Source organism: Dama dama, chromosome 14, assembly GCF_033118175.1.
Source record: "Dama dama isolate Ldn47 chromosome 14, ASM3311817v1, whole genome shotgun sequence".
NCBI classification, from domain to species: Eukaryota; Metazoa; Chordata; class Mammalia; order Artiodactyla; family Cervidae; genus Dama; species Dama dama.
Genome location: NC_083694.1, coordinates 64,599,417 through 64,616,204, shown reverse-complemented (window position 1 = coordinate 64,616,204; position 16,788 = coordinate 64,599,417). Strand labels below are relative to the sequence as shown.

Genomic DNA, 16,788 nt, shown 5'->3' with positions numbered 1-16,788 from the left:
AGTGGCCACTGAAGTGGACAGCACAGCTGTAGACTAAGATGAAAATATAGACTGTAGCCTATTTATAGAATATAGACTAAGAATCTCAGGCAATAACTTATTTTAAAACAGAGCTGCTTCTTCTGTGGTAATGATATAGATTGTGTTTTTTCCTTCCAGAAATTTTATTGTCTTAATTGATATTTCAAGGAGTTAGAGAGGATAAGAGTAAAAGGCAAGTTGCAAAGGCGGTGACATACACGTGCCAATTCACCTTACTTGTTCTTTTCCCTGTTTGAAGCAGCTCTTGGAGAATATCTTTGAGCTTAATATTAGGGTTAGTGTTGCTGCCTCTGCATTTCATCTGATGTGTCAAGGTGAATAGCTATATGTGGATCATCAAATATTTCAGAGGATTTCTTTAAAGGTGGACCACCCACACCCATGCAGTTATATAGCAGAGAGTTTACTCTGTAAGAGCAATTTTCTGGAATCAGATTCCCCTTTGAAAAAGAAGTTGGTAATATGATTTTTCCTGGATCTGTTTGCTTAGACCATGTTGAATATTGTCTTCACATTCCTTTGTGTAAATTTTAAATATGAGAAAACTATTCTTAAACAAATAGAGCATGTCTTTAGATACAAATGCATTAACTTCAGAAAATAAGAACAACAGACAACAATAAAATGAAGACATTCTTCTCTCACTTCTTTATTACTCACTTCTCTTCTTTTTCACACCCTGAAATCCTCCAGCTCCTCATCTAGAACTTGCACTGACCCTGATTCTAGAAATGCACCTGATCAGACACTGGTTTATCCCTGGAAGCCCAAGTAATTTTTTTTAATTTTCATAGAAAAAAAAAAAAAAAAGAATGCATAACTGGCATTGCTTGGAATTGGATTTCCAGTGTGCTTAAATGTCATGAATACAGACTGGATTTAATACTTTACATTTTTTTTTAGCTCTTTATTTTATATTGGAGTATAGCTGATTCACAGTGTTGTGGTAGTTTCAGGTGGACAGTGAAGGGACTCAGCTCTACATGTACAAGTATCCATTCTCCCCCAAACTCCCCTCCCATCCAGCCTGGCACGTGACAATGAGCAGAGTTCCCTGCGCTCTTCAGTAGGGCCTTGTTGGTTATCCACCTAAAATACAATAGTGTGTACATGTCGATCCCAAACTCCCTAAGTGTCTCTTCCCCATTGGCAACCATATGTCTGTTCTCTAAATCTGAGTCTGTTTCTGTTTTGTAATTAACTTCATTTGTATCATTTCTTTTTATATTCTGCCTAGAAGGGATGTCATATGATATTCTCCTCCTCTGTCTTACTGACTTCACTCAGCTTGACAATTTCTAGGTCCATCCATGTTGCTACAAATAGCATTATTTCATTCTTTTTAATGGCTGAGTAATATTCCATTCCATATTTGTACCACACCTTTATTCATCCATCTATCAATGGACACTTAGGTTGCTTCCATGTCTTGGCTATTATAAACAGTGCTGTAGTGAATACTGGGGTGCATGCACCCTTTTAGAGCATGTTTTTCCCAGGAATGGGATTGCTGGATCATATGGTATTTTATTTTTAGTTTTTCTAAGGAGCTTTTATACTGTTCTCCGTAGTGGTTGTACCACTTCATATTCTCACCAGCACTGTAGGAGGGTACCTTTCTCTCCATACCCTCTCAAGCATTCATTGTTTGTGGATTTTATTTTTTGATGATAGCCTGAGTGGCTTTAAAATGTAAAACAATTACCTTTAGTTTACTGACTGAACCGGATTTTTGAGCATTGATAGGTATCATTTACCTATTTCAATAGATTTAAGGTAAACAATGAAAAGAAAAAGCAGTTATTTTTATCTGCACCATTCAGTTATTTTAAAGTTCTATGGGGCAGCCACTGTGTTCAGGCAATGAGATTGATGTTGGAGATAAAAAATGACCCAGTTAGACACAGTCTCAGGCTTCAATGATAAGGGTCCAGTAGAAAATGTAGTAGATGTAAACCAGTAGCCACGATACAATATGTGACTATCAAAGTAGGTATATAAATAGTGTTTGAGGGAATTTATGGGGTCCTGGGAGGGTACAGGGGTGATGCTTTATGGGGAGTAGCTAGAATAGCAAAGGAAAGAGTCAAGAGGTACCAGTGGACTAAGCCACTAATGAACCGAGTGCCTACGAGGCTCAGTGCAGTCACCGTATGGGATGTTGGTGGTAAGAGCGTAAAAGAGCTAAAGACTGGACTTATGGTCAGAGATTAGGTCCAGGATAAGGCCATAACAGTGGGTGCTGACCTAAAGCAAAGGTTGTGGTGCCAGGGATGCTGGAGGGATAGATTGGTGGGGCTCCTGTGCTCCTTGGAGATGGAAATTCTGCTGAGAAGTTGGCAGGAGCTGCTGTGCAACTTGCCTGGAAAATCCCATGGACGGAGGAGCCTGGGGGCTGCAGTCCATGGGGTCGCTAAGAGTCGGACCGACTGAGCAACTTCACTTTCACTTTTCACTTTCATGCATTGGAGAAGGAAATGGCAACCCACTCCAGTGTTCTTGCCTGGAGAACCCCAGGGACAGGGGAGCCTGGTGGGCTGCTCTATGGGGTCGCACAGAGTCGGACACGCCTGAAGCAACTAAGCAGCAGCAGCAGCTGTGCAAGAGATGCTTAATAATAAACCACTACTTTATCATCTCTAACTTAACATGATCTCGTCTCAGGTTCCAGCCCTAAGTAAATTATCACTTAATGTGTATTCATTTGCTCATGCCAAAATCTTTGCAGTCATTCTTTTTTTTTTTTTTTTTGATGTGGACCATTTTAAAAGTCTTTATTGAATTTGATATGATCTTGTTTCTGTTTTATGTTTTGGTTTTTTGGCCATGAAGCATGTGGGATCTTAGCTTCCCAACCAGGGATTGAACCCACATCCCCTGCATTGGAAGGGGAAGTCTTAACACTGGACCACCCTGCAGTCATTCCGATGCTTTGTTTTTCTCACCTCCGTGGTTTGTGCATCACACGTTCTAATGATAAAGTCACCAAAACACATTTAAGTGCTTCCGTGTACATTCTGTGCCCATACTCTAAAACTACTCTTTGAGCTTGCCTGATCCATCACAGTTAGCATCCTAACTAGATGTCTTCCTTCCCTCCTCACCTTTCTGCTTCCTTTCTTCAGTGGTCTCCAGAATTTTTACTGTGAATTGTTATTAGTAAAAACGTTTTGAGCCTGTACCTCTACGGTATGCATACTTATTTGTAAATTACATACCTGCAGTACTGTATTCCTGTACCGATATTTAGATATATATTTACAACATATGTAAAGGGAGAAATTTTAAAAGATGAAAATTAAGTAGTTTAAAATGTTTTAATTGTGCTTACTGGTAATTCAGTCTTTTTTGCTCTCACAAAAAAATTATTCATGATGAGAATAGTATGATTTGTATGTCCCGTTAACTTTTTCAGATCTGGATTTAGCACTCCACATTATAGTAATCCCCAATTCTAGTCTGTAATGCAGTTTATTTTGATTCTTAAATTGATGGTATATCAGAAAAATGTAAATCATATAGTGCAAATGAAAGAAGTACATTTAAAATTCTGCCTTTTAAACATTGAGCTCATTTTAAAATATTATTCACTAGTTGTGAAAATTATTTTAAGTTAGGAAATATCCATCTTCTCTGATGCCAAACCATTGTTTTTAAGGTTAGCCCATTTTTAATATCCATGGAAACCCTTTGTTTGAGAGTCTTTCCTACAGGTGGTGAAACCCTTCTTCCAAGTTTGCTAAGTATTAAGATACGTGATTGGATAAGTAGCACCTCATTTGAGGGGACAGATATAACAATGACAGTATGTTCAAACACCCATTAAATTTTTTTTCTTCCATCATTGTACACACAAAATTTTTTTTTTTTGAATAGCAGTTACCATCTTATATATCTTATATCCTTTGAAGGGGTAGGCGAAATAGTTTATTTGTTTCAAAATATCTGCCAAGTAGCATGCTGTGGAACACCTTTCTCATCACAAATTAGGTCATCAAATTTTAAGAAAGAAAAATGCATAGATTATATACCATGCCGCATGTGCCACCAGTATGTTGGTGACAAAGATTTTCATGGCCATGCCCCATCTTATTACTTACTTTTACAAAAACTCTATGATTTAAGAATTTTGGTTTTATGAGAGTAATCATATTGCTGATGTCCAATAGCCCATAAATTCGAATGCACTAGAATATGCTGACAGCAAGGGGATGAGTGAGCCCCTGTCCCCTAGCCCATCAGGGAGATCAGGTTCTTCCCCTGGGAGATCAGGCATTCCTCCGTCGAACAGGGACCAAGTGAAGGCCCTAGGGTCATCCCATATAGAAAATGTTAGTAGCAGTTTGATAAAAGTAAATGAAGCTAGAATTGTGTTTCTTTTTTTCTGCATTCCCAAGAATTTTTTGTCAGCATGTGGTGCATGCACAGAAATTAAAACCCAAATCTGACAATGTTGTTCTCTGTTGCATATTGTTGAGTTGCCTCAAGTTCAAAATCTTTTAATTACCATGACTTTTGCATTCATGTAATTTGGGCCCTACCTCCCTTTCAAAGCTCATCTTGTAGATTCACTACAATCATGCCACACAGGTCTTCTTTCAGTTCTCTGATTGCACCAAACTCTTTTTTTCACACATGTCCCTTCCCTTCTTATACATGCCCTGGCCTTGAATGTTCTTCTCCACACATTATCACCTTGCTGACTGTAGAGCTGCTTCAGATCTCAGATCAAATGTCACATCTCTGCAGACATCCCATCTGACCCCTTTAATATGAATTATTCCTCCTCTTTATATGCACTCTTCACATTTCTTGTCTTGGCTTAACTGGACTTAATCATGATTTGTGATTAGGTGTCAGTATTTATTCATGAGGTTATCTATCTCACCCAAGAAGTACCATGAAATCAGTGGCTTCTCTTCCAACCCCTTTCCAGTGGATCTTTGTGTCATGGCACACTTCATTTGAAATTAGAGCATTCTTCATAATCTTGTCTACCATCCTCTCCTCTTTTATCTACTCACCTCCTCATGACATCTAAAATTCATTTGGCTTCTGGGACATGTATTCAGCAAAGATTTATAAGTGTTCACAATGCGCCTGTACTGTGGTAGGCAGTTGAGATAAGACAGTACACATCATGAGACTTAGAAAACATATTGCTTTGAACGGTCTTCCACTTTTAGTAAGGAAGATTCTACTTGTAAATGTCAGTGTTGAATTTACTTAATAGAGCAGGAGTTTATAAGCTTTAGTGGATCACATCCTCTTTGAGTTTGTTAAGAGCTCTGATCCCCTTTCACAGTGAAACATGCACAAACCCTAAGTGTATATACAGTTTTAAGAGGTTCGACTAACTCCTAAAGCTCATGGTTGGGTGACACTTCCTGAATCAATCATGTTCTTGGAATGTAAAAAATATTTACTTTCTCTTCCTAAACTATGAGATAGAGAAGGACAAGAAGGTGAAAAGGAGAATAAAGAAGTGAATCACAACTTCTGTCTCTGGAGGAGGGGAAGGGAATGGATTGTAGGAGAAAACCTTTTCTCATTGCTGCCTGATACCATAGTTACAAAACACTGGTCCAGAACAACAGTCTGTGTGAATTCCCTGAAAGTATTTTGAAAAGTGGGGTCTGCCCACACATATTTTTAAGTTAAAATCTAAAATACTTCATTTTAGGTTAAATAATTTTCATTGTAGGTTAATTGCAATGGATTTAATTATCAGTGACTTAAACACTGACATTTAACTGTGACTATTACGTGGGGGGTTCCCTGATGGCTCAGTGGGAAAAGAATCCACCTGCCATGCAGGAGACGCAAGAGACCAATATGATGTTATGTCAGTTATGTTTGTTGCTATTTCATCGCTAAATCATGTCTGACTCTTTGCGACCGCAAGGACTGTAGCCCACCAGCCACCAGGCTCCCCTGTCCATGGATTCTTCAGACAAGAATACTGGGAGTGGGTTGCCATTTCTTCCTCCAGGGGATCTTCCCAACCCAGGGATCAAACCTGCGTCTCATGTGCTGTAGTCTCCTGCATTGCCAGTGGATTCTTTACCGACCGAGCTACCAGGGAAGCCTTATATACTTCAATTAAAAAAATAGTAATTACAGAGAAAATCATGAATTCAAACTGGTATTCCCATCCCAATCTAACACAAGAGTTCCTTCTACTCTGCTCTGCTTTTTTGTATTTGTAATTACTTCCTCTTACAGCAAAATACCTAATCCTTGCTATTCCCAGTATCTTTTTCCTCCTTGTATATAGCCAGGCTCGAATCGCCTCTGCTGCGCCCGCTCCCAGCCCTCCAGGGACGCCCGTCCCTCCGCTTGGTCTCCAGCAGTATACACTGGACTTCCTTCTGGGGTAGTCGTCCTTACCCCGCTCAGGCTCCGAACCCCACACTGGGTGCGCCTCCTTGTGTGGGTGCTCCCCTCATGCTGATCTAGCTCTGACATTTCATTCTGGTACCAAGGCCCCCTCTCCAAACCTGTCACACTGATGTCTCCCTAGTTGTGTTCATCTAACTGCTTTGGGGCTCATTTGCTTAGAAAGGAAAGTGCAAGAAGGGAAGCAAAGCTGTTTTTTAATACACAGGTCTTGTATTCCATTTGGTTTCCCTGGTGGCTCAGTGGTAAAGAATCCGCCTGCCAGTGTAGGAGACTCGGGTTTGATCCCTGGGTCGGGAAGATTCCCTGGAGAAGGAAATGGCATCCCACGACGTATTCCTGCCTGGGAAATCCATGGGCAGAGAGCCTGGCAGGTTATAATCCCTGGGGTCGCAAAAGAATCGGACATGATTTAGGGAGGAAACAGCAACTTGCATTCCTATAGGAACATAAAATACTCTTTTGTTATAGGTAAACTACTGTTAACTCCAGATATCCTAAATGAATTTTGAAGTGTCATTACGTGTTTTGGTTTTATTAATTATATAATGAAGATATTTTGTGGAGAATGCCTTTAAGGTTTTCGGCCCACCCTTTCATTCAGTTATTATTTTTGAATGGTGTTTTTTTTTTTTTGCACAACTATACACATTTAAGGAATTAAATAATGAACAGATGATCACCACCCCCCAACAATACCCCCCAACATACTCCCCAACACCACCCCCCAACATCACCCCCCATCATAGAGTGTCCACACTTACTAACAGACACAGGTCTAGTTACTGTAACTCAATCATATAAAAATGTGGAGAATTGTATTAAAACATATGTAAATTATTTTGCTTCATGAATTTTAATTCCCATATTTTTATGACACAATAAAATGTTATATAAGTTGGATCAGCTCTGTAATATAGGTTGTTAAAGTAACCCCAGACCAGGGGGGAGGCTTTCAAAGGTGTTCAGTGACACAGAGCCAGAATGTCACTACAGTGACAATAATTAAGAAGCTGAGTTTACTGTGTAAGGGAGTGTCTGATTTCACAACCCCACCTCATTATTAATGCAGTTAATAATATGCATTATCCTTTTGCAGTTTTTGATGAAAGATAAAATCATGGTATTAGTATTATTATCCTTCTTGACTTTTAAAATTAAAACTATTGTACTTAATCTTTACACAGTTGTGGTAATATGTGTGGTATTAAGAAGTGGAGAAATTACTAACTAAAAAAGATAGTTTAGATTAAGGAAACCTTATGAATATTACATATACTTTTCTGAAAACCAGAGAAAAACATCATGTACTGTTCTGTCAAGATAATGTGACACTTTGTAACCCTTTTAGTTGTATGTGTGTGTGTGTTTTTAACCTGGTTGGTAAAGAGAATACTTTGACTTGTTCTTTTAATAGTACAGTTCAACAGTACAATGAAATGGGAATACTTCAGAAAATGAATTAATGATAATTGTCAGAAATTATAGTCTAGGCAACCTTTGAAATTTGAATGCAAAGTAGGCTTCAAATTATTTTTACATATTTAACCAGAGGGATGATTTCAACTCAGCTACCTGCTTGTAATATTTAACTTTTCTCAAGTCATTAAGGTAGATAAGTTTCTGAGTACTGAGAGGAGTAAATTAAAATCCCACTGTCAAAAGGGTCAGGAAAAAATGTTGCTCAAAGACAAGAAAAACCTCTTAGTGTTATGTCTGGTGAAGGAGGCTACTTAATGGCCATTAAATCCTAACTGTTCAGCTTTGCTTTATATCCTTAGGGAAAAGGTTTTCAATTCATGCTACTCTGATCAGATCTGCCTGTAAATAGAATATTTTTTTTTAAAGAAAACTTGAACATGAATAATGAATACATTGGTATAGACAGTTCTCTCAGGTCAGGAATGTTTTAGAGAAATGGGAATAAGTAGCTATGTTGATGGCCTTAGTTTTGTTTTTGAGGGACTCTCCTTTCTTTTCTTTATTTTTCTTTTCTTTTTTCTTCTTGCTTTGAGTTTGAACTGCTATGTTCCTTGTCTAGTATCATGAAGAATAGTAGAAAAATAAGGGCACAACAGAGAGGAAACAGATATCATTATTGAATTGGTAAGTGCTTCTAGTGCATTTTTTATGAATAAATTTTCATTCTTTTCATATCTTTAGGAAATTATGGTGGTAGATCCTCGCCGTAATAACCTGCCATAGGGTGGCTTTCCACATAATATGAATTTGCCTTGCACTCCTCCCAAAGATGTTTATTCTTTAGAATTAACAAGATTTTCCTGGTGAGGCAAAACAATATGCTGGAGTTAGACCTCCAAATTTGAATCCTGGCGTATTCATTGTGTGTCTAAAGTTTTTTAACCTCTCTAGCCTCAATTTCTTCTGTGAAATAATAGGAATCTTCCCCACAGAGTTGTTGTAAACATTAAATAAGTTCATACTTTTAAAAGAACAATGCTTAGCACATAGTCGGCTCTATCTGTGCATACAAAATTTACTCCATCCTGTCACATAGACCTATATTAATAATGGGGGTCCGTTTTATTATGAGTTATACATGTTTATTGAGTGATACAGTAAATTCACTATTATATTTTACAGTATTATTTCAGTTGTAATAATTAGGATAAGGCAAACACAATCTCTTGCCTTGACATTCATTTGAGTGATGAAATATATCATTCAGTGTCTCTGACTGGGATGATTGGCCAATTGAATTTTTATGAATGTCTCCAACATTCTCAAAACACCTCATGCCTTAAAGATCTCCAGAACTCTGAGTTTGATCCATCTGTAGCACTTCTGGTGAGAGTATCAGAGAACTTAGACCACGCTGCCATTGGGTGCTTAGAACCTGTGAATTATATTCCAGAGGAAAATGTCCCATTTTTTTTCAATTCTGTATCACTTATTCTATATCTGGTACTTTTCTTTAAGCTCTTAAAGTGCCCTTAGCAAACCATATCATCATTACCCAGTGTTATCATCATAATCACTAATTGTACAGTCCTTTATGTTGTAAGAACACAGACACCCACACACATACACACACATGCATACGCACACCATTTGTGTTTCCTGTGAAATAGATTATTATGACCTTATTTTATAGATAAGGAATCTGAAACTCAAAAAAGGTTAAACTGCTTGGCTGTAGGCACCCAGCTAAGTGACAGAGCTGGAAATGGAGGCTTCTTCTCACCTCTTGCTAACCCCTTCTATCCCTGTTTGATGATATTTCCAGATGCAGCCCTTATGACCTCCAGAGATTGCATTTCCACCCCTGGGAACTCCAGAAAAATTAGAAGAAAAGAAAAATGTCCCTAGAAGCAGTATTCTCCCAGCCTCTGCTAGAGATTGAGTTCGCTTATAGATGAGAATTTAAAGAGTTATGAACTCAGACAAGTCGGAGCTTTCCTTGTATTTAGGCTTTTACTAATTTGCAGGAATCACTAATTTGTGGAAGCACCTTGCTCTGCAGAAAGCTGTGTGTCAAAAAAAAAAAAAAAAGAAAGCTGTGTGTCATTAGTGATGATCAGTGATCATGGTGACTTCAAGAAACCTGCTTCTGGAGAAAAATCAGATCAAGTTAAGGAAGGCTTTCCTTTTTCAGTCAATTTTTTATGACCAATTAAATTTCCAGTCACAATAGAGAGATGATTAAAATCTCTAAAAGAGTTTCTATGCAGGATCCATGATCTGGTGCTTTTTTTTGCTGTGAAAAGACAATGGTTACCTCAATGTGCAAAAAGAGGAAATAGTGGGGTGACTGGGAACCTTGAGTCTGAAGACAGTAGGGATTAGATGGAAATTTCAGCATCCTCAAAATCTGAAAATATACGTATCTTTTGACACAGTTTTTCCACTTCTAGTAATTCTTGATCACATTAACCAAGATATGGATATAAGAATACTCAGTCAAGTATTGTTTGCTATAGCAAAAGAAGACAAACAAAGAACAAACCCTTATTCATCAACAGGGGCATGCCACATCCATCATCCCGTGGATCGCTAGGCAGCCAGTATAAACTATGAGCTGGTATGTGTGTGTGTGTTGGTCAGTCAGTCCGTGTCCAACTCTTTGCTACTCCATGGACTGTAGTCCACCAGGCTCCTCCATCCATGGGATTTTCTGGGCGAGAATGCTGGAGTGGGTTGCCATTTCCTTCTCTGTGAGGTAGTATAATGAGTACTAATAGGGGAAAAAAAAAAGACTAAAATTGGTTTATGTGAAAAAAAATCTATTTGTAAAACAGTATGTTTAATATAAGACCATTTTTGCAAAAATATTAATGGTCATCAAAAAGGAGGAGGAATAAAGGTTAGAACAGAGAAGAAAGACCAGTGGTGGTATGCATGCTATACTATGGCTCTTGATATCATTCAGGTACGAGATGACAGAGAACATGAATTTGGGGGGCATATACTCATTCATTTAACAGGTATTTCTTAGAAGTCAGCCACATACCAGGTACTATCCTAGGTGCTGGGATATACATACAACTTACATCCTAGTTGTAGGAGATAGAAAATTAGCAAATTAAAAGCATTAACACCTGCATTTTAGACAAGCAACATCTATTATTAACAATAAGAAGTTTTTTATTGAAGCGTAGTTGATTTACAATGTTGTCTTTGTTTCAGATGTACAGCAAAGTGATTCCATTATATGTGTACACATAGCTATTCTTTTTCAGATTTTTTCCCTTATAAGTTATTACAAAATATTGAGTAGTGTTCCCTGTGCTGTACAGTAGATCCATGTTGGTTCTCTATTTTATATGTAGTAGTGTGTATCTGTTAATCCCAAACTCCAAATTTATCCCTCCCTCTAAATTGGGAGTTTGGGATTGACATATACACGCCACTGTATGTAATACAGATAACTAATAAGGGCCTACCATATAGCTCAGGGAACTCTGCTCAATACTCTGTAATGACATACAGGAAAGGACTCCAAAAAGCAATGGATATATGTATATGTATAACTGATTCACTTTGCTGTCCAGCAGAAATTAACACAATATTGAAAATCACTATTCGCCAATAAAAATTAATTTCAAAAAGAGAATAGACCTAATTTTAGGTCCATCAGTTTTGACAGTGCCTCCAGACTTGAGGCATGATTTAGGGGCTTACTCAGATGGATGTCCTCTAAGAAAGTGATTATTTCTAGTTAACCAGTCATTTATGGGAGGAAATTGAATAGTAGTTAATTCTTACACTTTTCACAAACATTTAAACAAATATGTAGACTCTTAGCTGTTTTCTTTATAATAATAACCATACTATTAAGCTCATAATAGAAAATAGTATATTAGTATTTTTTCTTTTTACACTTAGAAAACTATGAATTCTCAAATAGAACATGTTAATTCCTTTTTAATAAAATCATTGGTAAGATGGGAATAAAACCAGATAGAATATTTAGCTTTTCACCAATAGCAATTGTTTTATTTTAAACAGCAAATTTCACACTGCTTGAGATTATCTATTTGTAATGTAAACTAGGAGAATTTAATGATATGTTGGACAATAATAACTGTTTTGTTCAAGACCATATTAATCAGGTTCTCTCTGTAAGCATACAGAAATTTTAAGTCTTTAAAATTAAATCAAAACGGAGAAACAACTGACTCTCTTAACTTTTTATGTTAAAAATATTTATTTCAAAATTTTATGAATAGTTTAATTCAGTGCAATTCATCAAATTTCTCCTGAGTGCTTTTTCTGTTCCAGACACTAGATGTTTTATATACACCAATGAATATAGTATAGACCCCAGACTCAAAAATGCTTAGTCTAATAAAAAAGACGGCTGGGTAAACAGAAAAAGAATATAAACAGTTGGAGGGTTTGTTTATAAGTGTATTTGGAGTGATTCAGCATTTCTAACCACTGATCGATACTGCCTAACCAGAGAGTTTCCCCAAAGCAGAATTAAACTTTCAGTAATTGTTCTTGGAGCTAAGTGCAGTCAGGCACAGTCCCTTATGAGAACAGTTAGAATCTTCAGGCTGAATTGCTATAAAATTAACACTTCTTTTCCTGTAGGTTCCCTCTAAGATGCCTCGGTGATTAAGGAATGCTTGATCTTGCAAATTGTGTGTGCCACAAACTTCTCATTTTTCCATTTTTGCTTTTTCCAAAACCAGATCCGGAAAACAAGCAATTATTCCTTGTTAGGACAATACAAGTAGAAAGTAAACCTTTTTAAAATAAAAAGTAGATCATGAAATGTATGCATGTATGTAATTACGGGTGGATGCGGAAGAGTTGATCTGCTATGTACTGCCACCTTCCAAGGATATTTGAACAGTTTCCATCTTGTGTACCCACCCCCCTCCACAACCCACACACATATCTATGACTTTCAGTGTAAATATTTAGAACCTCACTTAGTTCCATCAGGCTGCTATAACAAAATACCACACACTGGGGATCTTATAAACAACATTTATTTCTCACATTTCTGGAGATTCAAAATCATAGTGTCAGCATGATAAAGGGCTCTCTTCCTGGTTTGGAGCCAGAGCCTTCTTGCTGTGTCCTCACATGGTGGAAGGGGTGAGGGATTTTTCTAGATTCTCTTTTGTAAGATGCTGCTCTCATTCATGAGGGCTTCACTTCATGATTTAAGTGCTTCCCAAAGGCCCCCCATCCTGATACAATCACCTGTGGAGTTAGGGTTTCAATATATGAATTTTTAGGAATTCAAACTATAGCAGAAACTATCAATTATGTTTCCCATATCAAAATTTAAAACGAAAAGCAACAGAGGTAAAACAAAACCAAACAAAGCTGTAGTTATTCACTTGCCAGGTAAGGAGGTGCCCACATCATTTAAAAAGTGAGTGAAGTGGGGCCCCCAAAGCAGAAGTGCTACCAATGAGGGATGGGGGACTTGTTCCACCTTAGGAGATTATTCTAGGAAATCTTCTTGATTACTGAATTCTAGTTGATTAAGAAAAAGTTTACCATGGGATTGGTCATTGTTCTGTTTTAGGTCACTAAAGTACAGACCTTATTTTAAAGGGGTCAGAGAGAACATTCTTATGCACATGCTTGAAAGTGAAAGTGTTAATCGCTCGGTTGTGTCTGTTTGCGACCCTGTGGACTGTAGCCCACCAGGCTCCTCTGTCCATGGAATCCTCCAGGCCAGAATACTGGAGTGGGTTGCCATGCCCTCCTCCAGGGCATCTTCCCAACCCAGGGATCAAACCCCAGTCTCTTGCATTGCAGGCAGATTCTTTAAGGCCACATGGTTAGAACTTGGCAAAATTTTTTTTCTTCAACTTTCAAACAAAGGCCACAGTCATAATTACATTGCAGTTGAACTGCATTAGCCCAACCATCCTGTTAGGTATATACTGTAAAGATGCCTGTTCTACAGCTGAGGAAATCGAAGCTCAGACATGTTAAATTAATTAATTCCATAAACATTCATTGAGAAACTATTTCCTGGAAATTTTTCAAATGTGCCTCACAATAAACTTGTTAGTCCTTTTCTATTTGCTTTCCCTGGAAGCAGAGACAAAACATTTTGTTGCTTATTTAGTAAACAGAGGATTCCTAAATGACCAGTATGGGGTTGAATTCAGAGTTCTTGCACACACCATTTCTGGTCTCTAAAATCTGTGTTTATATCCAGAGCAGAAAGCATCACTGCTATGAGAACCAACCAAGTCAGCTGGGTTCACATTCCAGGCTCTTTTACTCTGTCTTGCTGCTTCTCCTGTGTCTTCCTGACTTCTCCACATTCAAATACTTCTTAAAATTACAAATTAAAAAAAAAAAACTTACAGAGTTTTAAAAAGTTAGAGATTGCCTTTTTATAGCATCAGTGACAGGACTCATCTCCAGAAACAAGGACATCTAGTACCTCTCATATAATTTGGTTAATAGAGTTTAAGCTCATAGATTCATTTTTAGGGTCATATCTGCATAAAACAGAATCTTGCTCTTCACAAATTGTGCGGTGACCTCAATTCTCAGATGGCTCCTATTACAAAAAGCTACAACCTCCTTTTCAGACCTTCCAAATTCAGTGATCAGAGGATAAAGCACACAGAATGTTGACTGTCCTGTTGGTATGTCTGTCTTTTCTCTGCATGCATGTTCCAGGTGGGAGAGTTCAGAGCCCATGCTGCTGAGTGGACGGCCAACGTCACGGCTGAATTCAAGGAAACCAGGAGGCGGCTGAGCGTGGAGATTTATGACAAGTTCCAGCGCGCCACCTCCATCAAGCGGAAGCTCTCTGCAGAACTGGCTGGGAACCACAACCAGGAGCTGACTCCCTGTAGGAGGACCCTGTCCGTGAACCACCTGGCCAGCGAGAGGGACGTCCTGCCTTCCTTACTGAAAACAGAAAGTATCTATTTGAATGGATTGACACCACATTGTGCAGGCGAGGAAATTGCTGTTATTGAGAACATTAAGTAGCCCTCTCTTTGAAGAGCCTCAGGCATAGCCATTAGGTGAGGACTTCTATATGCTCTTTATGACTGTTGCTGGTAGCATTTTTAAAATTGTGCATGAGCTCCAAAGGGGGAAAAAAAATAGATATACCCATCATGGTCATCTGCCATCAAGAGAATTTGGAATTCTGAGCCAGCACTATTTTTTTTTTGATGATGCTTGTTGGAATAGTCCACTTTCTTTGACAAGTGGAATAAAACAAGCGATGTCTGATGCCTTTTTTGTGCCCAGACTGTTTTCCTCCCTTTTTTCCTAATGTGCCGTAAGGCCTCAGAATGAATTATAATTGTTTCTGGTAATAATGTAGCTTTGAGGGATCAGTCCTTACTTTTCAGGGTCTACCTAACTGAGCCTAGATATGGACCATTTATGGATGACAACATTTCTTTTTGTAAATGGCAAGAAATTCTTATGCAGCCTTTTACCTAAGAAATTTTCTGTCAGTGCCTTATCTTATGAAGAAACAGAACCTCTCTAGCTAATGTGTGGTTTCTCCTTCCCTGCCCCACCCCTAGGCTCAACTCCACAGTCCTTTTCCCCACAACTCCCGTTTGAATACCATACCTTGCTGGAAAAGTGTGTAAAATGACCGAAGTGATGATGCCCGAAGAAGGAGTAGATGCCAAATTAGATGGACACTGAAGCAACACTCAGAAACCCTAGTGTTACAGGCACTGCAGAGAAATGAGGTGCAGCGATGGCCCCTCTGAGTATTTATTTGACTCGGGTACCAATGGTACATGTATACAGTGTAATTATTACCAGGCCAGTAAAATTGACTGCTCCCAAACAGTCCCTTTTTTTCCTGGCAGTATTTAAAATTTATCATTTATTACTAACTATGATGTATATATATATATATATACACATATATATATATACACATCTTTTAAAGGTGGAAGAAGAAAATCCATATCTATATCCATATATATATACACATATCCATAAGTGATCTGACAAAAGAAAACTGTTAAAATGGATATTATTGAAGATGAACTTAGACAGTTGGTGTGAATTGCCACTCAGATGACACGAAGAGAGCCAAACGGTGTGTTATAAGCATTTGCTAATAAACATTCTACTGCCAGCATCTATCTGTTTTCTGATGTATGAAAGGCTTATATGGTTTTCTTTCCCTGGGTAACTTGTGCCCGGTGAGGGGAGGGGATATGTAGGCAGAGCTGGGCACAGCCCTCGCCTTCCGTGGGTGTACCTCTGGAGTTGTGGCTGAGTGTGAAAGCAGAAGCTGAAACTGGATCACTGTGATTTTGCACATGGAAAAATGCAGATTGCAGGCATAATTCATCTCTGACATTAGAGAAAAAGCTGTTATAGCACAATTTAAATCTTGAGAGCTTTTTTTTTTTTTTTTAAGATAGAAAAGGCTGTTAGTCATCTTTAGTTTAATTTTATATCCTGCAACTCTTTGGAGGTTTTCAGGATTCAGAAGAAATTCAGTAAAGGCATCTAGTAGATCGCTCCTGTTTCTTTTATTTTCATACATAAATCTGCTGTACACTGTAAATAAAATTTTTAAAATGCAGAAAGAAAATGATTTCCCTAAATATAATTGCAAAATATGACTTTTATTCTTGGGGGTGGGAGTATTTGAATAAGTGGCATTCATATTAGGGTCTTAAAAAATAAACCCAGGATCTTAAAAAAAAAAGAAAATTTAACAGATGCTTATTTTTCAAAATTTAAGCTAGAAATGTAAATATTCAGCTAACTTGTTGAAGGTACTTTTATAAACTTAAAGAATTCTAACCAAAATTTTGGAAAGTCAGGCTCTTTTAGAAGGAAAGCTACACCCATTTCCTCGATAACTATTCTGAAAGTTCATATGGTGGATTGCACCATGTATAA

The 16,788-nt window shown here is 37.9% G+C and overlaps 1 protein-coding gene across 3 annotated transcripts in view; it reads left to right on the top strand.

The window, feature by feature from the left end:
* The window catches only part of KCNK2 (potassium two pore domain channel subfamily K member 2), a 121,596-nt gene extending 105,587 nt beyond the window's left edge, over nt 1-16,009 (top strand). For 2 of the 3 annotated variants that reach the window (XM_061160949.1, XM_061160952.1), the window contains exon 7: nt 14,569-16,009. In XM_061160949.1, the coding sequence (XP_061016932.1) occupies nt 14,569-14,886 (318 nt within the window). In that variant the 3' untranslated portion in view covers nt 14,887-16,009. The remainder of the gene's footprint in view (nt 1-14,568) is intronic. The other variant, XM_061160951.1, reaches the window with a different exon arrangement.
* Nucleotides 16,010-16,788: the final 779 nt, after the last annotated feature.